This window comes from Panthera onca, chromosome B2 (assembly GCF_046562875.1).
Source record: "Panthera onca isolate mPanOnc1 chromosome B2, mPanOnc1 haplotype 2, whole genome shotgun sequence".
NCBI classification, from domain to species: Eukaryota; Metazoa; Chordata; class Mammalia; order Carnivora; family Felidae; genus Panthera; species Panthera onca.
The window spans coordinates 31,797,809-31,823,002 of NC_138343.1; the positions used below are offsets into that span (position 1 = coordinate 31,797,809).

At 43.2% G+C, this 25,194-nt stretch overlaps 2 protein-coding genes across 4 annotated transcripts in view; both read left to right on the forward strand.

Moving 5' to 3' along the window:
- On the forward strand, positions 1-8,009 carry BRD2 (bromodomain containing 2). Of its 3 annotated transcripts, none has more exons than XM_060614244.2 (12): positions 1-258; positions 1,894-2,197; positions 2,810-2,947; positions 3,469-3,607; positions 3,714-3,928; positions 4,032-4,406; positions 4,922-5,050; positions 5,352-5,603; positions 5,733-5,998; positions 6,508-6,812; positions 7,035-7,157; positions 7,262-8,009. In XM_060614244.2, the coding sequence occupies exons 1-12, from the start codon at positions 230-232 to the stop codon at positions 7,399-7,401; spliced, it is 2,415 nt and encodes an 804-aa protein (XP_060470227.1). In that variant the 5' UTR covers positions 1-229; the 3' UTR covers positions 7,402-8,009. The 3 variants fall into 3 exon arrangements, with proteins under 3 accessions (XP_060470227.1, XP_078302932.1, XP_060470228.1); XM_078446806.1 differs by lacking the exon at positions 1-258 and adding an exon at positions 423-533; XM_060614245.2 differs by lacking the exon at positions 1-258 and adding an exon at positions 2,457-2,548 and having other exon boundaries at positions 2,084-2,197.
- The window catches only part of RPS18 (ribosomal protein S18), a 193,827-nt gene that overhangs the window by 996 nt on the left and 167,637 nt on the right, over positions 1-25,194 (forward strand). The window lies entirely within an intron of this gene.

Sequence of the window (25,194 nt, forward strand, 5' to 3'; positions counted from 1 at the left end):
ACCGTCCGCCTCCCGCGGAGCGCGCCAAGCTGCTGGGAGCTCCTCGAGAAGCAGCGAAGAAGACTGTTTTCGCGCCGGCCCGGCGGGGGGGTTATCGCCTGGAGGGCCAAGGGCAGCGGCCCTCCACCCCCCCCGCACTTCCCGGGTTATGCTGGACCGGGCGGTAAGGGGAACCGAGGCCATCCGGACTTTTCGCGGCTGAGGGCAGTGCCGGTTCCCCGTCGTCAAGATGCTGCAAAACGTGACTCCCCACAGCAAGTACGTCCCCGCGATCCGCGTGTGGGAAGGGGACGTTGGGTTGCGGCACGGGAATGTGGGACGTCGGGTTCTGAGGGAGGACGGAACCGACTCTGGCGCGATGCTGGTTCGCGGCGCGACTGTTAGCTCTCGGGGGCTCGCGGGGGGGGGGGGGGGTGGCGGTTTGGGAACGGTGGTAGACGGCCAGACACTGCGTATGGCGGGACTATAGGTTGTCCATTTATACGTTAGTTTTCCCGCCGTGGTCCAATCGTGATGTAGCCCGGCAGAGCTAGGTTGGCAGCGTAATGTAATGGGAAAAGACGTTGAGTGGGTTGCCGGTCCTGCGGGTGGTGGGTCTGTCGTCTAACAACGGTTTGTCATAGGTCTTTTGGGGTGTTTCGTGGCCACATCTGATCTTATAGGGTTGCCATGGTGATAGAGCCTCAGCCTGGCTACGGAGATTCCCACAGTAGGGTAGAGGCATTACTTTTGGCTATGGGTTGTTCTGCCCAGACTAGGTCATTGAATTTGTCTTTAAGTGACCGGGTCAGTTTTGGGTCGGGGGTTTGCGTGCGTTTTGTTTGGAGGGGATGTTTTTGATAGCTTTGAGAGTTTCGTTTGGGCAAGAGGGTGGAGCTAAGGATTTTTTAGTCCAGCTCTGCGGATGTAAACAATGAGATCTCGGTGTAATGTCTACAGTCTTAGGTCCTAGGGAAACACCGGGTCCTGAGGAGTACCAAAGAGTGTAAATTTGAATCGCTCTTGGCCAGTGATTTCCAGAGTCTGGTGCTAGAGTGGGAGCCGTTAATTTTATTTTTTTGGCGGGGTCAGGCGTGTTCTATCACTCTTGGGCTGGAACTTGCTGACCTTGACTGGGGATTGGGCCGGCTCTGTATTTGAGTTCTTTGGGGGAAGGAGATGAATTTGAATAATTCTGGGGTCTGGTAGCTGTGTTTTTCCAGACTATGAAGTCTGACAAATGTTCCCTTCCTTGTCGGAAATTTTAAGTTGGTAAGGTTTTCCGTTAGATTTTTGGTTCATTTTCTGCTTTAAACTAAGCAGAGCTTGTGGGGAGGATGGTGATCTCTTGTGCCCAGATGGATTCTTAGGTGTTTCATCAGCATTTTATGAAATTTTCTCCCTGTTTTGTTCCCTTCCTCTTTTCTCTTTTCACCCGTTTCCCTCAGGCTCTACCACCATGGCAACCACCTAGCCCCTAGTGAGGAGGAAGCTTGGGTTTTGAGCTTCTCAGCCCCACCCATTTTGCTTAAGTCCCATCCCCTAAAGCTTGTGGTGTTCAAATGCTATGCTGTGCTTTATCAGAAACCATTGGGAAGGGGTTTTTTTTCTCGTTTAAGTGGAAGTGCAGATGATAAGAGTTTTTCAAGAGTCCAGAAGGGGGGGCTGGGAATAGGTGTACTAAAAATGGAGGAACTAGAGGGGGGTGGGGGGGGTGGGGCAAGAACAAAAGCTCCACAGACTGTTTGGATATTGGTTGTGGTAAAGAATAATTTCCATAAGTTTGATTACCTCTCACTAAGTTCCAAGCCTGGATTTATTGGGTGTATAGTGTAACTGGCTGTACTGGGTTTTGTTTTGTTTTGGTTTTTTTCCATGAAATTACCACATCTAATTATGTTTCCCATTTCACAGGCTCCCTGGGGAGGGGAATGCAGGGTTACTGGGGCTGGGCCCAGAGGCAGCAGCACCAGGGAAAAGGATTCGAAAGCCCTCCCTGTTGTATGAGGGATTTGAGAGCCCCACAATGGCTTCAGTGCCGGCTTTACAACTGACCCCTGCCAACCCACCACCCCCGGAGGTGTCCAATCCCAAAAAGCCAGGACGGGTTACCAACCAGCTGCAATACCTGCACAAGGTGGTGATGAAGGCTCTGTGGAAACATCAGTTTGCATGGCCTTTCAGGCAGCCTGTGGATGCAGTCAAACTGGGTCTGCCGGTGAGTAGGGATGAGATATTGGAGTGGGGGGAGGCATTGGGAATGAAAAAGAATGTGTGTGAGTGGAGGTGGGCTGCTTAGTGTAGGTGCTGCGGCCCCTAGGGAGTTCCCATCTCTCTCCTGTAGGGCAGATAGCCACCAAATTTCTGGATTCTTGGTCCTTTGTGATTATTGATCCAACAGCTTGCTATCTTGGCATCTCTCATTGTGCCCTCCATGTGTCCTTCCTTAACTTTTGTGCCCTGGCTCCATTTTACAGATTCCCACCCCAGGTTGGGAGAGGACCACGGTGGCCAAAATTCTTAGCTTCTTCCTCTCCCTCATGCAGCCCATGGATAGCCAGCCCCAGAGGTAATGTCACAGGATGGGAAACCTTCCAGAGTTGGGAGGGAGGTGGGTGGTTAGAGAAGGGCACTAGGGGCCTCCCAACGGGTGCTAAGAATTCCATTCCATTATTTTTCTGTCCTTAGTTTAATTGGGGCCGCAGTTTAGGGGACTACATACTTTGATGCATAGGGGGTGTGTATGTGCGTGTTTGCTGGGGTCAGTGGTTTGCCTAGGAAAACCAGCATTTATTTTTCGTTGGTTCTGACCTAGCATTTCTTTCTTTAGGATTATCACAAAATTATAAAGCAACCTATGGATATGGGTACTATTAAGAGGAGACTTGAAAACAACTATTACTGGGCTGCCTCAGAGTGTATGCAGGATTTTAACACCATGTTCACCAATTGTTACATCTACAACAAGGTGAGTTTTTCTGTGTGTTTATTAGTAGATGGAGAGAGAATGATTCTGATATTGCTAGATACTTTGCTGGCGTAATGTTTGTTTTTTACTGTGGAAGGTGTTTTCAGAGTAGGGAGGATCTAGAAAATCTGAACTCTAAAGGATAGCACTGAACACAAGTGATGTGGCTTCAGAGATCTATAGTGGTAAAGGTTATTTAAGTAGAACATTTTCATACTTGGGGATGGTGGCCCTGTTTCTCAAAGGGAAACCTCCAGAGAGCTGAGTTGAGCAGAATCTATTCTCCTTGACGTTCTCATTCCCTTATTTTTTGAATTTTTTTTCTTTACTGCATTTTGAGGGACAGAATTGGGGAAGAACATGGAAATAAGTGGCCCAGTGTAGGTAATTTTCAGTACTTGATGACAGAGATGTCTGTCTGAGCAGATGGGTAGTTTTGATACTTGGGTCTAGGAATTCCTCTCAGGAAAATGGTTTGTCTTTAGCTGGCATTTGAACCTTTCTGTTTGTGTTCCCTGTAGCCCACTGATGATATTGTCCTGATGGCACAAACATTAGAAAAGATCTTTCTACAGAAAGTAGCATCGATGCCACAAGAGGAACAAGAGCTTGTGGTGACCATCCCTAAGAACAGCCACAAGAAGGGGGCCAAATTGGCAGGTAGGAAGAGTGGCAGGCAGTTTTGCTAATGGAGACCAAAAGATGGAAAAGGCAATAGAACTAATCTTTTTTTTTTTTTTTACTTTCTTTTTTTTTTTTTTTTTAGCACTCCAGGGCAGTATTACAAGTGCCCATCAGGTGCCTGCTGTTTCTTCTGTGTCTCACACAGCCCTATATACTCCACCACCTGAGATACCTACCACTGTTCTCAACATTCCCCATCCGTCGGTCATCTCTTCTCCCCTTCTCAAGTCTTTACACTCTGCTGGACCCCCACTCCTTGCAGTCTCTGCAGCTCCCCCAGCCCAGCCCCTTGCCAAGGTAACAGATCTGTGGATTTCTTTTGGGCGTTGGGAAGGGAAAAGACTCGGATGAGGTGGACCCTGGAGTAAAAGGCTCCCATCTTGTGTGTTTTTTTCTGCAGAAAAAAGGCGTAAAGCGGAAAGCAGATACTACCACACCTACTCCTACAGCCATCCTGGCTCCTGGTTCCCCAGCTAGCCCCCCTGGGAGTCTGGAGCCTAAGGCAGCACGTCTTCCCCCTATGCGTAGAGAGAGTGGCCGCCCTATCAAGCCCCCACGCAAAGACTTACCTGACTCTCAGCAACAACACCAGAGTTCCAAGAAAGGAAAGCTGTCAGAACAGTTAAAACATTGCAATGGCATTTTGAAAGAGTTGCTCTCTAAGAAGCATGCTGCCTATGCCTGGCCTTTCTATAAACCAGTGGACGCTTCTGCTCTTGGCCTGCATGACTACCATGACATCATTAAGCACCCCATGGACCTCAGCACTGTCAAGGTACCCACTGCATGGGGCAGATGGGATGCTCAGGCAGTGATTGGAACTTTGGGCTCAATAAAACAATCGGTCACTTATGGGCATACAGCAGTCTTGATTCTTGGTATTTTATTTTTTACAAAATGCTAATGGAGCAGAAGGCTAAGTACTTGATAATTAAGTTTGTATTTCTTGGAGTTTCAAACTGTATGGTGAGTTCTGTCTTTAGATCAATCCTATCCATGTACGTTTAAGTCCTACTTTGGAGCATTGGGTTAGGGGAGTATGGGGTTGGAAGGATAGTATAGTCAGAGGCCACTCACCCCTATCACTTAGAAATGGTTTTTTTTCTAGATGTAGATATTTCTTCAACCCACCCAAATTTCTTTGACTTCAAACTTGAACCCCAGGGCATAGATCTTTAAGGTCATCCCTATTGTGCTCTCAAGAGAGGGCTACTCTCGTGGTGTCTGGGGTTGGCAGGGAAAGGTGAGTCTCCCTGCCTGTGCAGCTTCTGATGCTGCCTCCTTCTGCAGCGGAAGATGGAGAATCGTGATTACCGAGATGCACAGGAGTTCGCTGCTGATGTGCGGCTTATGTTCTCCAACTGCTATAAGTACAATCCCCCAGACCACGATGTTGTGGCCATGGCACGAAAGCTGCAGGTGAGTGGCACAGTTGAAATTTGAAGAACAAATGGGTCTGGGCAGAGGTTTTGTCATTTGCTACACAATCTCATTATGAGGATCTCTCAGTATGCATTGTTAACAAACTGGAACTATACCAACTACATCACTAATGGGCTGGGTATAATCGGGGCACAATTTGCTGACTGAGTGGAGTCTGCTTGGAATTCTCTTTCCTCTCTGCCCCTCCCTCACGTGTGCCTTCTCTCTCAAATATACTCAAAAAAATACCAAGGCACAATTCACTAGCATGGTTTTGAATGTGCTTTTTTACTCCTAGGATGTATTTGAGTTCCGTTATGCCAAGATGCCAGATGAACCACTGGAACCAGGGCCTTTACCAGTCTCTACTGCCTTGCCACCTGGGTTGGCCAAATCCTCTTCAGAGTCCTCCAGCGAAGAAAGTAGCAGTGAGAGCTCTTCTGAGGAAGAAGAGGAAGAAGATGAGGAGGATGAAGAGGAAGAAGAAGAGAGTGAAAGCTCAGACTCTGAGGAAGAAAGGGCTCATAGATTGGCTGAACTACAGGAACAGGTATTTTGTCACTATAATCAGTTTATTTTGTAAGACATTGGTGCCCTGTTTTTGCCCTTTTTTTTCTCTAACTCCTTTTGATTCTACTTTATTTTTCCCATGGTGCACCTGATTTCTTTTTTTCTCCAGCTCCGGGCAGTACATGAACAACTGGCTGCCCTGTCCCAAGGCCCAATATCCAAGCCAAAGCGGAAGAGAGAAAAAAAAGAGAAAAAGAAGAAACGGAAGGCAGAGAAGCATCGCGGCCGAGCTGGGGTTGATGAAGAGGACAAGGGAACTCGGGCACCTCGCCCATCTCAGCCCAAGAAGTCCAAGAAAGCAAGTGGCAGTGGGGGTGGCAGTGCTGCTACACTAGGTCCCCCTGGCTTTGGACCTTCTGGAGGAAGTGGCACCAAGTAAGTTCTGAGAGGGTGAGAAGCACAGATGGGCTTGGCTATTTCTGTAATCTCCAGGGGAGGATGCTTTCTCCCACTCTTGCCGAGTTTTATCTAACCCAGAGGGCAGCACAGCTTTTCTGTAAGTGGTCAGGTGTAACAGATTTTTGTCTGGTGTCATGCAGAAGCAGCAGCCAAAGACCACATGGAAGCATAGGTATGACTGCGCCAATAAAAGTTTACTTGCACAAAACAGTTGGCAGGCCTGATTTGTTCCCTAGTTTGTTCCTTTTCTCCATACCAGTCTATACAATTCTTGTTTTCCACAGTGGGGTGGGTTAGTAGCGTTTTAGGGAGCAAAAAGATGGATTCGGGCCAGTATACCAATGTCTAGTTCTCAAAGCCCAGATTAAATGTAAAATGCTTGGCCTGTATAATTCCGAAAGAGAGTTTGGATTACTGAATTGGACAGTGGGAATGTGTTGGGAGTTAGTGATGCTTCTCTAATTGACAATTTTTTTTGCCTGTAGACTGCCCAAAAAGGCCACAAAGACCGCTCCACCTGCCCTGCCTACAGGCTATGATTCAGAGGAAGAAGAAGAAAGTAGACCCATGAGTTACGATGAAAAACGGCAGTTGAGTTTGGACATCAACAAATTACCTGGGGAGAAACTGGGTCGAGTTGTGCACATAATCCAGGCCAGGGAGCCTTCTTTACGTGACTCAAACCCAGAAGAGATTGAGATTGATTTTGAAACCCTCAAGCCATCCACACTTCGAGAGCTTGAGCGCTATGTCCTTTCCTGCCTAAGAAAGAAACCTCGGAAGCCCTATAGTGAGTATGAAATAAATTGTACCACATTAATCTAGTAATTCTCATGTAGTTGGAGAAGGGGTAGTGAGCCGGGGATGCTTGATGCACTCATGATTGTCCACTTCCAGGGAGGCGGGATATGTTTGTCACTTCCTGCTCTTCAAGAAAGGAACTTGAGAACAACACTAGGTGCACTACAACTAGATACTTGCAATCTTAGGCCTGAAATGTTTCTTTTTCTAGCCATTAAGAAACCTGTGGGAAAGACAAAGGAGGAGCTGGCTTTGGAAAAGAAGCGGGAACTAGAAAAGAGGTTACAGGATGTTAGTGGGCAGCTCAATTCCACCAAAAAGCCCCCCAAGAAAGGTGAGTATCCTGAAAGCTAGCACAAATTTGCTATATTCCCCTCTAGTCTTCTTGATAAATGGAGATCAGACTTCTACTCTTTAACCTTCAACCTTATTCTGCAGCAAGTGAGAAAACGGAGTCCTCATCGTCGGCACAGCAAGTAGCAGTGTCACGCCTCAGCGCTTCCAGCTCCAGCTCAGATTCCAGTTCCTCCTCATCATCATCCTCTTCTTCAGACACCAGTGATTCAGACTCAGGCTAAGGGGCCAGGCCAGATGGGGCAGGAGGCTCCGCAGGACCGGACCCCTAGACCACCCTGCCCCACCCTTTCCCCCCCTTGCTGTGACACTTCCTCATCTCATCCCCCTCCCCCCCACTGTAGGAGAGCTGGCTCTGCACGGGGGAGGGGTGCAGGGACATTTACTGAAGGAGGGACATAAATGGACAAAATAAGATTGAGTTCCCAGCCACATTGAGAGTGACCTCTTGGGCTTAGAGCCCCATTCAAAATGACTGGGGTGGGGCAGGGGTACAGGGTGGGAGTGGGCAAAGGCCCTGATACGGGGTTACCTGAGGCCATAGCTGCCCTGTTCACTTGTAAAGGCCCGGTTTTGAGGTTGTTTGTTCTAATTTATTTTAAGCTAGGTAAGGCTGAGGGGTGTGGGGCCATGGTCCCCTCAGCCTCCATGGGGAGGGAAAAAGGGGGAGCTCTTTTTTTACGTTGACTTTTTTTTTTCTACTCTGTTTTCCCTTTTCCTTCTGCTCCATTTGGGGCCCCTGGGGGTTTCAGTCATCTCCCCATTTGGTCCCCTGGATTGTCTTTCTTTGTCTGTTGATTCTAACTTGTAAATAAAGAAAATATTATTCAAATTTTGAGTTACCTTAATAGCGTTTGCTTTTGTAGTGTTACAAAAGGAGCATGATATAATTGAGAAATTTGAGGGAAATATTCCTGAGGCGACAAAACAGAAGAGCCCTCCTATAGTTGGATTGTCTCTTAGTTTTTAAACCAGGTTGGCTGTTCCTGTGGTAAATTCATCTGCTTTTTGTAAAGTAATCCTTAGAAATAATCTTCATAGGTTTAGAACTCAAGATAGATTCTGAGGTTTTCCTCTTTAGTGCTCTATGTGGATTATTTCCTGAACACACAAACCAAATGTAAACAGAATGGATGGTAGCCAATGGCAGGTATTTTTTTTATGTTCTGCATCTGACTTGAGAAGGCAGTTGTGCTTGCTTTTGAAATTTGCCCCTTACCCTCAAATTCCAGATTTACAGAGCCCTGCAGTTTATTAATAAAATGCAATCCAGCAATTTTTGCCAAATTCAGATGATAAAAACTCATCTTCAGGGCACCTGGGTGGCTCAGTCAGTTGGCCATCCAACTTCAGCTCACATCATGGTCTCCTGGTTCATGGGTTCAAGCCCCATGTAGTCCACTTCAGATTCTGTCTCCCTTTCTGACCCTTCCCCACGTGGCATGCACTACTACCCCCCCCCCCCCAAAAAAAAAAAAAAAAAAACAACATTAAACCTCCATAAATTTAATGCCCTGTCTTAACGAGAGGCTGTATATATATAGTTCAGGGTACTGTGATACATGGGTTCTGGAACTGGGGACTAACCACAAAAGTAAAAGACCTTTATAGCTTAGTATAACAGACCATCATAGCAAACTTGATGTAAAGTCTGGAAATTGTTAATGTAGAGAAAATGGTCTATTCTGCCATAAGTGTTGCCAGAAACAAGGTGTAGGGTATAATCTGGTTTGGAGAAGGTAGAGAAGATTTTGGAAGCAAATTCTATAGCAAGGGGTTTTCCACCCTTAACACCTACTACTGTCTCCAGTAAAGCTTTCTTAAAATACTGTTAATAATTTCGGGATACTGTCTTTATGAATTCTCATTAAATTGGGGTTTGGGCAATGTTTGGAAGTTCAGGAGACAGTGATGCACAAGTTAGGGTTGAGAACCACTTTTTAAGATTTTTGGAAAGCCTTTAGTTTAAAGGAGAGGAGACCCCTGATTTGGCCTTTAGCCAACTTAATTGTGGAACTCAGTAACTCTGGATTTCTTTGAGCTCTGGTCCTCATGAGGAGTGATAGAAAAGATTTAGGAAATTTGGACACTTGTTTTTTAATGTTTATTGTGAGAACATGAGCAGGGGAAGGACAGAATCCCCAGCAGGCTCTCGTGCTCCTGGTGTGGAGCCTGACATGGGGCTTGATCTCATGAACTGAGATCATGATCTGAGAACCAAAATCAAGAGTTGGAACTTAACCAACTGAGCCACCCAGGCGCCCCTGGGCATACTTTTTTAATTGGCTTATTTTTGAGAGGAAGTGGGGGAGGGGCAGAGGGGGAGACAGAATCCCAAAGCAGATTCCATGCTGTGCTGTCAGTGCAGAGCCCAACATGGTGCTTGAACTACGAGATCATCACCAAAGCCAAAATCCAGAGCAGGACACAACTGATAGAGCCACCCAGGAAACTGAATGTTCTAATAAAGTTTGTTGTAGAGGTAGGATAGGAATTAAATCTAAGAAGGAATAAATAAACATTGAGATGATGCATGTCTATATGTGCAAGATTACATCTTGTTTCAAAAATACAAGGTTTGAGTTGGATTAGTTTGGGGGAGGCTAGTTGCAGAATCTTTTTTTTTTTTTAATGTTTATTCATTTTTGAGAGAGTGAGAGCGGGGGAGAGGTAGAGAGAGAGGGAGACACAGAATCCGAAGCAGCTCCAGGCTCCAAGCTGTCAGCACAGAGCCCGATGCGGGGCTCGAACTCAATGAACCGTGAGATCATGACCTGAGCTGAAGTCAGACGCCCAACCGACTGAGCCACCCAGGCGCCCCCAGAATCTTCAGGCAGTATGGCTGCATCCCCTTCTGTGCATGCACTCCTAAGACTTTTATTATAGTCTGGGAAAATGAATTTTAACCATCAAAAGGTGAGTTTCCAATGTAGTGTCTTTGGTGGTACCTTAGTATACCTCAACCTAAACTGAGAACACCACTAAAGGCAGTTAAGCAAAGGTGAGGGAGCTCATTGCCTTGATTGCAGAACAGCCAGAGATAGACCTGTGTTAACACCTCCCACCCTGCCACATTGGGCCATTTGCAAATGTGTATGGATTTCCCAAGACTCAGGTTTTTGGTAATCCTTGCTGTGGTCCCTGACCTTTGCTTCAGTTTGGGCCATTCTGTCCTTTGATTTACTTTTAACCTTAGATTAATTTACTGATCCAGGCCCCGGGTGTACTCTATCCCATAGTACCCTTTCAGCATGTTATTAAATTTCAGGAGTCAGATTGAGTGCTACCTTGGTTGAAATTCCTGTCTTCCAGCATAACCAATCTCCAGCCTGACTAGAGGGACACAAACGTGGAGCCTTCCTGTGGGTGTTCCTCCCGTGCTCTTCCCAGTTCTTGAAGCCATGGGTTCTACTGCCTCTAATGGCTCCTGTGGGAGCTTTTATTCAGTCAACATTTTCTGGACTCCCTGGCTTGCCTCTTATTTTTCAATAAACTATTAGGTCAATAGACCTAGACACTGCCAAAGTCGGGTGATGTGGGGTGAAAATAGAGAACAAGCCCTGCCTGCCTTCACGAAGCTTGCTCTGTCAATAGAGTTGAATTACTAACTCTCATGGTACATGGTGCTGATGGGCTCCAAGATAAGGGCATGACAGTCGTCCCAGACACTTAATCCTTACTGTATGCCACTGGTAGGGAACTGATCTGATGTTTCGATGATCTCACATCTTTGCTTCTTTCCCCTTTCCTGGATCGTAAGCTTAGTTCAAGCTCTGCAAAATCCTGCTAGCTGATCTCCAGCACTGAATGGGATAGCTTGCTAGCCCCCTAGTTTATGGGGGTGGGGACAACATTAGGCAACAAATGAGGTTTGTTTTTTGTTTTTTTTTTTTAATGTTTGTTTTTGAGAGTGCAAGCAGGGGAGGGGTGGAGAGAGGGAGACAGAGGATCTGAAGCAGGCTCTGCGCTGACAGGCTGACAGCAGGGAGCCTGACGTGGGGTTTGAACTCAAACCGCAAGATCGTGACCTGAGCTGAAGTCGGATGCTCAACCAACTGAGCCACCCAGGTGCCCCCAATCACAGTTTTTAAGAAAAACCATAAGTACTTCTAGCCCCACAATATGCAAAGATTTGTAAAAAGCCTAAAAGGTGTTTATCTGAGAGATCTCTTAGCTCAGATCCATTCTGACATCTCAGAAGGATGAGAAGTGTTGTGCTGTTTCCAGGAGGAGGGGAAACAGGCAGAACATTGCCCGCAGAAAAAATAGTGGAGATAAACTGCAGAATGCTGAAGCAGCATGAATGAAAGGGTGAGTGCTTCCAGGTAAGACCAGAAGGCAGAGCTAGACCAACAGGCAGAGCATTTAGGCCACAATAAAGATGTGAAATTTTATCCTAAAGGCTTTAATTATATCTCACATTTATTGAACACTCACTATGCCAAACAGTATACACTGAAAACAACTCATTTTGTCTTCATTAGGTCCTATGAAGTAAGTCTAATCTCCATTTAACAGATGAAGAAATGAGGCACAGACGGCTTAAGGAACTTGCCCTAAGTTGCAGCATGAGATAGTGAGTGCTGAGGTGGGAATTGAACCCAGCAATCTCTGGCTCCAGGAACTACGAGACACATCTTTTGAATAAATTGCAGCAGGAAGAACCATGTTGGGTGGGTGGGGCATCGAGAAGGAATGAAGAGTGATTATTTAGAAAGCAGTTCCTATAAGAAGATAGAGGTTTGGAGTGGAGAGACGGCAATGTAGATGAAGAGAGTGGAAAAATGTGAAAACTATGTAGAAGATAAAAATGGATGGGATCGTTCTCCACACACCACAGGAAGAGCAGAGTCGTGGAAGTTTGATAGTTGGTTGACTAAAGGCATGCCACCTGGCTGACTGACAGGAGTGAAGGAAACCAACAAGGCTGCCCCAGCAGCTGGAGTTCAGAGGCACTTGTTGCCAGTCACGGAGGGTCTTTGGCGCCCCCTGGTGAGCATGATACCCATGACTTACTCCTGGATATTTCAGGTATTCTTGTGGCCACCCTCCCATCTTTCTGTTCTTTCCTTCTTACTTTCCTATACTTCAGGTCTTGAAACATGAACTACACCTTATGACACAGAGGTCCTTGTCTCTCTTGACCTCTGAAGCCTCCCATGTGGCTTCCCCTGGCTCTCCTACATTTCAGACAGCTCCTCTTTTCTTCTCAAAAGCCTACCTCAGCCAACAACTGAGAAGTTGTTGTTCGTCACATTACCTTGCTTGGTCCTCTTCTCCTTTATTTGCACAACATTTCTAGGCAATTTTACCCATTCTTCTGGAGGCAATTCCCACCCATAAAATCTGTTTCTGTCCAGACCTTGCTCCAAAATTCCAAGTCTGTTCTCAGCTGCCAAATGGCAATGTCCTGGGGGGCTCCTGGCACTTGGTACATGTTCCAAAGAGATCCCATCTTTTCCCACACACGCGCCTCTGTGAGTTATCTATTTATGTATCAAGCACTCATAGAGAACTCACTAATGTGCCAGGCACTTACGAGTGCCTTTACGGTCAAGTCCTCACAAGAACACCATGAGTTAGGTACCCATCACCCTTTCGTAGATGAGGACACTGAGGCTCAGAGCTACTCAGGAACAGTTGCACAGTAAATAAGTAACAGAGCCAGGATTATTAATGTACCATCATTCTCCCGGTCACTGGAGCCAGAGCCCAGTGATCTAGATCTAGATCTAGATTTCTCCCCCTCACTCTCCTCCTCTGTTCATCCGTCAAGGCCTGTTGATCCTTCCTCCATCACTTCTCTCCTATCAGTGCCCCTGTGAGGCTGATCTGTCACAACTCTCTGCTCACTGGTTTTCTGTCCACAGTCTCATTTTCATCGTATCCATCCCCCACACTGTAGCTGCCAGAGAGATCTTTCAGAAAAGAAATCTGATCGTGTTGCTTATTATTACCCTTCAGGTTTAAACTCCTTTGCAAGGCCTCTATCTAACCCTTGTGACCTCTACAAGGTTATATTTCTCATTTTCCCTTCCTTGAACTCTGCACTCAACTCAGAGCAAAAGATAGGCCTTCCCAGATTCTCCCATGCTGCTTAGCGCCATCGGGCCTTGGCACATGCTGTCTTCTCTGCCCGGAATATCCTCTTTCCCCCATCAGCAAATCACACATAATTTCGAAGAGCAACTTCTTCCCTCCGCTATAAAGACCTTTCTGACTGTCCCTCCACCTCCCATGATACATATACACAATTTCCAAAGGACCTCATTGAGCTTCTAACTGTATACTACCCACCTCCAATCCAACCACAGCCCTGTCTCCAGACTCCAGTGGGAGTGTCTGGCATTGAGTTAAAGTGGCCTCTCTATTGTAGCTGATCTGCTCATCAGCCTTGGAGGGAGGACTCTCCCTATGAACAATTAGACAACTTCAGTTTTTCAGTTCACACTTAAGCGCTTCCTTCCTCGTCAGTTTTACCCCCTATGTCTCTTACATCTCCTTTGTGAGGTGGGAACTGTGTCTTGTTTTTTGTTTGTTTGTTTGTTTGTTTGTTTGTTTGTTTGTTTGTTTTAAGTAAGCTTCACACCTAATGCAGAGCCCAATGGGAGGCTCGAACTCACGACCCTGAGATCAAGACCTGAGCTGAGATCAGGAATCAGACACTTAACCACCTGAGTCACCCAGGCGCCCCTGTGTCTTGTTCTTTATAACCTTAACCTGCCCAGTGCCTGGGGAAATAATTTAAATATAAGCATAAATGATGGTTAAACTACCTCTTGGCATTTGCATCCATCCCAGGTACCTCAGCACAGATCCCAACAAGAGGATCATCGGCTCTGCCGTGGGGCTGGCAGGCCTGGGAGCTGAGGTTGAGACGGGCGTATCACCAAGGTGTGGTAAAAGTAGGGTAACCAGCCACCCCTGGCTTATCCAGGACTGAGGAGTTTTAGCTATAAATAGGGGGAAATCTCAGGCAAATTGGGACAAGTGGTCACCTCATAAATGGGAGACAAAATCACTCTGGCCATACAGGGAGATAGTAAGAGCTAACATACTCTAGGCATTTTCTATTTTCCGAGCCCTGTGCTTATTACATTACATACATTGTCTCATGATTCCTACAACATATAATGCTTTATCATTAGATTCTATTATGCCCACTTAATAGAAGAGAAAGCAGAGGCTCACAGAGCCTGAACTTGGCCTGAATCATGGATTCCAAAGTCCATGTTTCTCTGCTATACCATGTTGTCTCGGGATTCCATCAACCACCTTCTCCCCTCATGCCCTGCCCTCTGCCCACCGTGCCAGCAGACCCCTCTCCCTGAGGTACCAGGCCTGTCACTTGCAGTGAGGCCTCACGTCAACCTAAGGTGGCCAAGATAAGCGTAGTTCCTTGTGCAAGTGAGAAGAGCTAGGAAACATTCATACATAATATTCCTCGCTTGTGTTTACCAAACAAGGACATAGCTACTCTCATCAGGTAGGCTAATGTAGGATTTGAGGTTGGAGTAGAAAAGGAATTTATTCTCCAGGGATAAGAATTTTTGCCAGGTGTTGGTTTGAAAAAGGAGTGTTGCTAAAGTACTCTTCTATCAGTTCAACTGTCAGACCTCAGAGAGTCAGCTTCTGTTACGATTTCTGAGACCACGACAATGTAACAGGATTCAATCAATGAATACTTTGTCCTCTTCTGCCCCCGGCAGTGTGTATGTTGGAACTGGCTTCCCCATTCAGGCAGGTTGTAGAGACAGAGAGTTCCTCTGAAAATGATTATTACCTCTCCTCCTGCCTAGTCTTTGCTTCTCACCCAGAGTTGCTACAAAAAGGAGACAGTTTTGCTCATCCCTTTTCTTCTTTCTCTCAAGACAAAAACAAAGACAAACCCAGTTTTTAAGGTTTCCTAAGTTTGCATGTATGCTTTTTTTTAAAAAAATTTTTTTAAATCTTTATTTTTGAGAGAGAGACAGAGTGTGAGTGGGGGAGGGGCTAAGAAAGAGGGAGACACAGAATCTGAAGCAGGCTCCAGGCTCTGAGCTGTCGGCACAGAGCCTGGCGTGGGGCTCGAACTCATGAGCCGTGAGATCATGACCTGAGCTGAAGTCGGATGCATGTATGCTTTTAACTCCAACTCCAGGGAAATGAGAGCTGAAAAGTTACTAGGAGAGGGCCAGCAAGTCCTGCATCCCTGTCAGAGGGGGCCTTCATGCCCTTTAATGGGACACAGAATGATGGGTGTTCTCCCAGATCCGTGGTTACCATGACATTGTGTTCTATGTTCTTGATTTGAGAAAGAACAAACACTACTCAATCCCCCTACACCCTTTGGTTTCTGTGTCAGGTTTCTGGTTCACCTACTGCCTTCCATAAAGAGTTCTCCTTACTTGGCCCCCAGTTCCCTGGGATCTAGTCAGTGACCTGGTGCTGAGACTGGCCATGACCCTCTGCTTAGATTTCTTCCCCTTAAAATTCTGCATCCTTTTCTGGACTTCATTCCAACCACAGCGACCAAAGCCACTGACCTGCTGTTCTTGAATGCATCTCCCCCCCACTCAGCCTGATTCCCCAGTATCCTCCTGCTTTTCCATCATTGTCTGGTCTTGCAAATAGACCCTGCAGAACCCCACAGTGATTTCACCAAAGATTTGGCCAGAATTAAAAGTTGAGTGCAGAGAGAACACTGAGCAGCAAAGGGGCAACTTGGGGGTGGAGAGGCTGGTTCTGAGAGCAGTTCTGTGGGTAGGGGGGTCTGCTTCCAAATACGGGAGAAAAACAAAACAGAAAAAAACTTGCTTCTACAGAGTCTGTGAGAAAGCCAGGGAAGGGAAATTGACACTTGCTGGCTCTTGCTAACTGCCAGGTATTTTGACAGGTACTTCCCTTGTCAGTCCCCACAACATCTCTATCATACTTGCATTATTGTTCTTATTTTAGAGATGAGGAAACTCTGACTTAATGTGAAGAAGATCACATTAGCTAGTGAGACAGGATAAGGCTAATTTCAAAGTTTATGTTCTTTCTTCTATACCAAAGGATTGGGGTTATAGTCTGGATATAAGCAAGAAAGGGATTCACAGGTGAAATTTAGAAAACATCCAGAAAAAACATCCAGATAGTAACTCCACCAATCTAAACTGAAGAGAGGTACACACACACACACACACACACACACACACACACCACACACACCACACAAACACACAAATTTCTATCTATCTACCTGTCTATCTATATCTATATATCTATATCTATAGCTATAGCTATATCTGTCTATCATCTATCATATCTGTATCTTTTTCAATGTAGCTTTTCCCCAGTGTTTCTCCATGAGGTAGAAAATTAATTTTTTCACCAAACCCAAGTAATTGAGTTTAACTCAAGAATTACTAGGAAGTGTGAAGACACCCAGACGAAATGAAACCACCTTGTTCCACAAGTATAGATGAGGGAATTCCCAGTGATAGCTTTTTCTGTGTGAAGAGGAACCAGGCTGAGTAGAAATCTTTCACTCTGGGCTGAGTAGTATCTGGTGTCCTGAAGCCACCCCCTCAGGCTTGGCTTAAGTATTGGTACCTTGATGAAGGACGAGGTCTATGGGAACCAGAAGGTAGATGATGGAGGACACGGATGCTGTGACAAGATGAACAGGTCCACAAAAGGAAAGTGTGAGGTGGGGAATATCTGGGGTTGTACTGACCAAGTAAGAAGGACAGAAAAAGGATAACAAAAATTAAAGACCAGGAATAAGAATTATGAGAACTTGTTTAGGGTTTTAGAAACTTTGCACGGTCTCCATTTTTACTATTTTTTATTAATCTTGTCTATTTTCTGATTGGAATTGTCAGTAATATCTCAACCATGGATAAAAGTACAAAATTACAAATCATTCTAATATTTTACAGTTCAATTTATTCTTGGTGTTCCTGATTTGACTATAGACACCACTGTAGTAACCTCCGACTACAGAACATGTTTTTTAAAGGACAAGACATTGATGAAGCCATTGCAGGACTCCAGAGATAAAATGACACTGTGCTTTGAACCCACCAATGAAAAAGTGGCTAGAAGAAATGATCAAATTTTATGTAGGTATTTAAATAACCATGTAATGAACAGAAAATTAAAGGCATTACACCATGTTTATTTCATTTTAGTTAAAATCATAGAACAAAATATTAAAATTGTTCATACTTAAATTTATAAAATATCTATTCCAGAGCAGTAATTATTCAGTAGGTGACATACATTAACTCATGAGTTCAGGAATCCGGTACGTCTCATTTAATTTTCCACCGCTTTCAAATATAGCATAGCATCACAAACACGCATACGCACACACACATACACGTCTTATTATGAAAATTCTAAACATACAGAAAAGCTGGGAAAAAACACAAAGAATACTTGAACCTAGATTCAACATCCATCAAGATTTTACCATATCTGTTTTAATTATGTGTGCGGTGTAGGGTGGGTATCTGAATCCATTTCAATATAAAGACCTCACGGCATTTCATCTCTAAATGCTTTAGCACAAAGAGGTTTTGCTATGTAACCACAGTACTACAATCATAGTGAACAAAACTGAAAATAATTTTCTAATATCATTGATTACCATGTCTATATTCAAACTTCCCCATTTGTCTCTAGAATGTTTTATATATGGTTTTCCCTAAAGATGTTGTCAAGAATCACCCACTAAATCTGACTGTAATGTCTCTTGGGTCTCTCCTGATACTCCCCAAACCCCCATCTTTTTTCCACATTGTCTTTTTAAAGAGACCAGGCCAGTTGTCTTGTAGAATATTCCACAGCCTGAGTTTGTATGATTGTTTCTTCATGGTTTCATTTGACTTATTCCTCTAATCCAACGTATCTTCTATAAACTAGAACTTTGAACTAAAGGCTTGGTTATATTCAGATTAAAGATTTTTGGCAATACTTCTTCATAGGTGATGCCACATACCTCCTCAGGAGGTATATATGATTACTGTCTTGTTATCCCATTGTTGACGGAGCCAAGTTTGATCACTGAGTTGAAATGGTGACAGCCAGATCTCTCTCCTCTGTAAAGGTATTTTCTCCCTTTTGTCAATAGCAAACAACCTATGGGCATGATACTTCATTCATCATGATGTGACTCATTAGTTCTCCATCATCTGTTCCCCTAATGATTTTAACATCAGTGATGCCTTCCCTGAATCAATGATCAAATTAGAGTTGTAAAACACTAATTTTTGAATTCTATTTCTTCTACACTTATTGTCTGGCAGTCACACAAAAGGGACAACTTTTCTCATCAAGGAAACCATAGTTTCTTCCGAAAATCAGGGTATATTCTTGTTTTCAAGTACCAATTTTCCAAGTTAGGAATTAGAATATCACATCCAGTGATAACAGAAACGTTTTGTTGTTTGTTTATTTTAGCTTTATCTGATTATTATAAGGGCCTTGTGGGTTTTTAAATATTTGACATGTTTGATTACCATCATTTTTTGATACTTAAATTGTCCCAGATTTGGCCAATGGGAGCCCCTTCAAGCTGGCTGCTCTTTCCTTTTGACAAGCCCCTATTAGTCTTTGAACACTTACTTGTTTTCTGAAACAAGTTTGCTTTGTATTTTCCCTAACCCAGACCTGAAATCAATCACTTCTCTAAGAAGCTCCATTTCCTTTCATTGGGTATTTAGAAAACACAATCTGTGCACTTGGGATGCTCATTACTACTGAGGTATCGTTGCATTCAGTCTCTTTCATTCACTGGAACTAAGAGATACATATATTTACAAATCATTAATTAAAATTGGCATTTCTAACTAAAATGCAACATTAGTGATTTAATTCAGATGCTTTTTTACATTAATTCATTCATAATTAATTAAATTTAATTCAGATACATTAAAAGTCTTGGTTCCTAAAAAAACAAATCTTGGTTCCTAATTACATGACAACAGTAATTACTGATTTGTTTCATCCTATAATATACATAACATAGTTTCAAAATAATAATATAATCTTACTATTAACGATAAAACTACTGAATGACATTCAAGGTTTTGGTAATTCTTTTTGTCCTTAGGATATGTTCCACTAAGAATATATAGTACTGTCTTCTAATATTAATTAAACTCTTTTCTTTGTGTAGTATGTTTCTGTTTGTTTTAAATTTTAGGGGTTTTTTTGTTCAATTTTTATAAAAAGTGTAAAGTATTTATATATTTCAAAAGTCAATATTCATTTTTATCCTTATTTTCTCAGACTCATTCCCTCAATTCTATTCTCCTCTCCCAACCCCATTTTCATCAATTTTTAGCTTATCCTTCCAGTATAGCTTTTTTCAAATACATACCTCTCTTCTTTCTTACCCCAAAGGCAGCACATACTATATATAATGCCTTTATATCTTGCATTCTCCACAAAATCCTAGAGATCCCTCCATATCAGCTCAAAGAGATCTTCCTCATTCTTCTAACAGCTTTATGTTACCCCATTGTGTGGAAGTACCATTGCTTTTCAACCCTTACTAGACATGTTACCAATCTTTTGCTATTACAAAAAATGACATGACAGTCTTAAAAGGCAGATGACTATATAATAAAGACTACATGTTTGACATTTCCTTACGCATATTAAAGCATGTTTTCAGGGCTCCTGGTGGCTTATTGGTTAAACATCCGACTTCGGCTCAGATCAGGATCTTAGAGTTCAGGAGTTCGAGCCCCACATCCGGCTCTGTGCTGACAGCTCAGAGCCTGGAGTCTGCATCAGATTCTGTGTCTCCCTCTCTCTCTGCCCCTCCCCCACCCACATTCTGTCTCTCTCTCAAAAATAAATAAATATTAAAAAAATTTTTAAGTATATTTTATGTACACTACCAAAACTGAAACAGGAAGAAATAGAAAATTTGAACAGACCCATAACCTGTAAGGAAATCGAATTAGTAATCAAAAATCTGCCAAAAAACAAGAGTCCAGGGCCAGATGCCTTGCCAGGAGAATTCTACCAAACATTTAAGGAAGAGTTAACACCTATTCTCTTGAAACTGTTCCAAAAAATAGAAATGGAAGGAAAACATCCAAACTCTTTCTATGAAGCCAGCATTACCTTGATTCCAAAACCAGACAGAGACCACACTAAAAAGGAGAACTATAGACCAATTTCCCTGATGAACATGGATGCAAAAATCCTCAACAAGATATTAGCCAACTGGATCCAACAATACATTAAAAAAATTATTCACCACGACCAAGCGGGATTTATACCTGGGATGCAGGGCTGGTTCAATATCTGCAAAACAATTAACGTGATTCATCACATCAATAAAAGAAAGGACAAGAACCATATGATCCTCTCAATAGATTCAGAGAAAGCATTTGACAAAATAAAACATCCTTTCTTGATAAAAACCCTCAAGAAAGTAGAGACAGAAGGAGCATACCTCGAGATTATAAAAGCTATATATGGACGACCCAACGCTAATATCATCCTCAATGGGGAAAAACTGACAGCTTTCCCCCTAAGGTCAGGTCCACTCTCACCACTGTTATTCAACATAGTATTGGAAATCTTAGCCTCTGCAATCAGACAACACAAAGAAATAAAAGGCATTCAAATCAGCCAGGAGGAGGTCAAACTTTCACTCTTCACAGATGACATGATAGTCTATATGGAAAACCCAAAAAATTCCACCAAAAAACTGCTAGAATTGATTCATGAATTCAGCAAAGTTGCAGGTTATAAAATCAATGCACAGAAATAGGTTGCATTCCTATACACCAACAATGAACCGACAGAAAGAGAAATCAAGGAATCGATCCCATTTACAGTTGCACAAAAAACCCATAAAATACCTAGGAATAAATCTAACTAAAGAGGTGAAAAATCTATACACTGAAAACTATAGAAAGCTTACGAAAGAAATTGAAGAAGACACAAAAAATGGAAAAAGATTCCATGCTCCTGGATAGGAAAAACAAATATTGTTAAAATGTCGATACTACCCAAAGCAATCTACATATTCAATGCAATCCCTATCAAAGTAACACCATCATTCTTCACAGAGCTAGAACAAATAAATCATCCTAAAATTTTTATGGAACCAGAAAAGACCCTGAATAGCCAAAGCAATCTTGAAAAAAAAAAAAAAAAAACCCAAAGCAGGAGGCATCACAATCCCAGACTTCAAACTACAAAACTGTAATCATCAAGACAGTATGGTACTGGCACGAGAACAGACACTCAGATCAATGGAACAGAATAGAGAACCCAGAAATGGACCCACAAACGTATGGCAACTAATCTTTGACAAAGCAGGAAAGAATATCCAATGGAATAAAGACAGTCTCTTCAGCAAGTGGTGCTGGGAAAACTGGACAGCGACATGCAGAAGAATGAATCTGGACCACTTTCTAACACGATACACAAAAATAAACTAAAAATAGATGAAAGACCTCAATGTAAGACAGGAAGCCATCAAAATCCTTGAGGAGCTGGGGCGCCTGGGTGGCACAGTCGGTGAAGCGTCCGACTTCAGCCAGGTCACGATCTCGCGGTCCGTGAGTTTGAGCCCCGCGTCAGGCTCTGGGCTGATGGCTCGGAGCCTGTTTCCGATTCTGTGTCTCCCTCTCTCTCTGACCCTCCCCCGTTCATGCTCTGTCTCTCTCTGTCCCAAAATAAATAAAAAACGTTGAAAAAAAAAAATCCTTGAGGAGAAAGCAGGCAAAAACCTCTTTGATCTTGCCTGCAGCAACTTCTTACTCAACACGTCTCCAGAGGCAAGGGAAACAAAAGCAAAAATGAACTACTGAGACCTCATCAAAATAAAAAGCTTCTGAAAAAAAAAATCTTCTGCACAGCGAAGAAAACAATCAATAAAACTAAAAGGCAACCGACAGAATGGGAGAAGATGTTTGCAAATGACATAACAGATAAACGGTTGGTATCCAAAATCTATAAAGAACTTATCAAACTCAACACCCAAAATCAAATATTCCAGTGAAGAAATGGGCAAAAGACATGAATAGACACTCTCCAAAGAAGACATCAGATGGCCAACCGACACATGAAAAAATGTTCAACATCACTCATCATCATGGAAATAGAAATCAAAACCACAATGAGATACCACCTTACACCTGTCAGAATGGCTAACGTTAACAACTCAGGCAACAACAGATGTTGGCAAGGATGCGGAGAAAGAGGATCTCTTTTGCATTGTTAGTGGCAATGCAAGCTGGTGCAGCCACTCTGGAAAACAGTATGGAGGTTCCTCAAAAAACTAAAAATAGAACTACCCTATGACCCAGCAATTGCACTACTAGGCATTTATCCAAGGGATACAGGTATGCTGTTTCGAAGGGGCACATGCACCCCCATGTTGGTAGCAGCACTATCAACAATAGCCAAAGTATGGAAAGAGCCTAAATGGCCAGCGATGGATGAATGGATAAAGAAGATGTGGTGTATATATACAGTGGAGTATTACTTGGCAATCAAAAAGAATGAAATCTTGCCATTTGCAACTACGTGGATGGAACTGGAGGGGATTATGCTAAGTGAAATTAGTCAGTCAGAGAAAGACAAAAATCATATGACTTCACTCATATGAGGACTTTAAGAGACAAAACAGATGAACATAAGGGAAGGGAAACAAAAATAATATAAAAACAGGGAGGGGGACAAAACAGAAGAGACTCGTAAATATGGAGACACACTGAGCGTTGCTGGAGAGGTTGTGGGAGGAGGGATGGACTAAATGGGTAAGGGGCATTAAGGAATCTACTTCTGAAATCATTGTTTCACTATATGCTAACTAATTTGGATGTAAATTTTAAAAATAAATACATAAATACATAAATAAATAATAAAATTTTAAAATAAAAAATAAAAAACAATTTAAGTATATTTTAGAAAAAAAATATTACTTGTATTTATTCATTTTTGGTTCAGTGATTAGCATTCTTTGCAATACTTGTTTCATGGAACAATTTAAGAAATGCTAGGTGTACTTCATGATGAGTGTGCAGACTATTGGATTTGACAAATGTAAGATGTTCAGACTAGTGCATGGCACATTGGCAGTGTCCAATAAATGAAAGACAATAATCATAATAAAACTAATAGTGTTATTAACAGCAGAAAAAGTTTAATTACAGGCTAGCTTCCATTAGCTCCTGAGTAGTGATGGTGCGATAGAAAGAATTTGGGCTCCAGCATCATATAGACCTCCCCAGCCACCTTCTAAATGTCTGACCTTGGGCCAAGTTGTATAATTTCAACCCCTGTTTCCCCCTCAGTAAAATGGGTATAATTATTCTAAGCTTTCAAGTTGACTGTAAGAGAGAAATGAAATAATGCATGGTGGCAAAATATTGCTTTTCTTTTCTTTTCTTTTCTTTTCTTTTCTCTGTACTCAATTTTGTGATATAGAGCCATGTCAGGTGTCATCATCAAGACTCTTCCTAACTTCCAGCTTTGAATCCTTAAAGCCTGAAGCATGCTTGATATTACCCCAGGTATCCCAGACATTATTCTAGGGAGAGAATAATGCCTTTGAGAGGCAGTAAGGCAAGCCAGAGAGAGGAGATTCTCCCAAACTGTGGAAAGCACAATTATCTGTGGGTCCTAAGAGAGCCCCGTTCCCTTGCAGCACCCAAAGCAGGTGGGGAGGCCTCTGGGGAAAAGGAAAGGTGTCCCACGTGGTGCATTTATCCAGTCCTGCTCCCGTGCACTGGGGCTCACTCCTCCCCAAAAATTTCTCTATCCCCCACCTGATGCAAAACAGCAAAGCTGCCACTGTGAAAGACCATGTAGGCTAAGACCCAGGCATCCTAGAGAGAGCCAGTCTGGACATATGCAAGAAGACAGAAGGGGCTTATCTAATGTTCCAGTGTGGTGTCAACGCCTTAGAACAACCATGAAAGAGGGAAGCCCCAATAATATCTGAGGCTGGATTTACCAACTATTTAATGAGGGAGAGGCTTGGTTTTGAGTACAATTTAAGACTTTTTTTAAAAAAATTTACTACTTGCAGGGCATCTGGGTGGCTCAGTAGGTTAAGCGTCTGACTCTGGCTCAGGTCATGATCTCACAGTTTGTGAGTTCCAGCCCCTCCTTGGGCTCTGTGCTGACAGCTCGGAGCCTGGAGCCTGCTTCAGATTCTGTGTCTGCCTCTCACTCTGCCCCACCCCCACTCATGCTCTCCCTCTCTCTCACACAAAAATAAATAAACATTAATTTTTTTAATTTATTACTTGCATTTTCTGCATGATTTTCTAGATTTTGTGGACCACAATTCAAACTCACTATGTATGAAAAAGCATTTATATAAAGGCCTGGCACATTATTTTCTCTAATGGGTAGCCACTGTTATTAACACCAGTTGCAGAACAGTGGGATAAGGCTCAATCTGCAGCAAATAAAATGGAATTTAGTAGGAGTCCACAAGTGTTTTAATGCCTTGTATGTTCCAGATAATAGGACAGGTGTTGGAAATATGAGATACCGACTTACCTTGTTGAAGTGAAGCAGCAAAGGAAGACACACAACACAGCTAGCTCTGACACGTGGGAGAATGTCGTAGGTCCTAGTGAGAGAATGGGCAAAATATTGTGGCCTGGGATTGGAAAGGCTTCACAGAAACTGCATTTAATTGGGACCTGGGGAAGGACAGGTAAAATGTTGATTGATTGGCAGAGGAAGACAGGTCTAGCACAGAGATTAGTATGTGCAAAGGCAGGGAGGTGTAAACATATCTTGAGAATTCTGTGTGACTTCACACTGACTGTTTTCAGGGCAGCTATTAGGAATAAGGTTAAAAATGTACATCAGGGACAGTTTAAGAAGGATCTTCTTCACCCTGTGGGTAATAGAGCATCCATGGAATTTAAAGCTGAAGGAAGAGAAAAGAAAATATCTGAGAAGCTTCTAGAGAGAAAAAACAACACATCATCACATACAAATTCCAGGATTATGAATATCTTTTGGCTTCTCAACAATAATGTTAGAAGCTAAAA

Bases quoted from the DNA above. Each gene is read 5' to 3' on its own strand.
- BRD2 (XM_060614244.2), top strand. From the start codon at position 230: ATGCTGCAAAACGTGACTCCCCACAGCAA. The intron at 2,198-2,809 runs GTGAGTAGGGAT...TTCTTTCTTTAG, and splicing joins CAGTCAAACTGGGTCTGCCG to GATTATCACAAAATTATAAA. The intron at 4,407-4,921 runs GTACCCACTGCA...CTCCTTCTGCAG, and splicing joins TGGACCTCAGCACTGTCAAG to CGGAAGATGGAGAATCGTGA.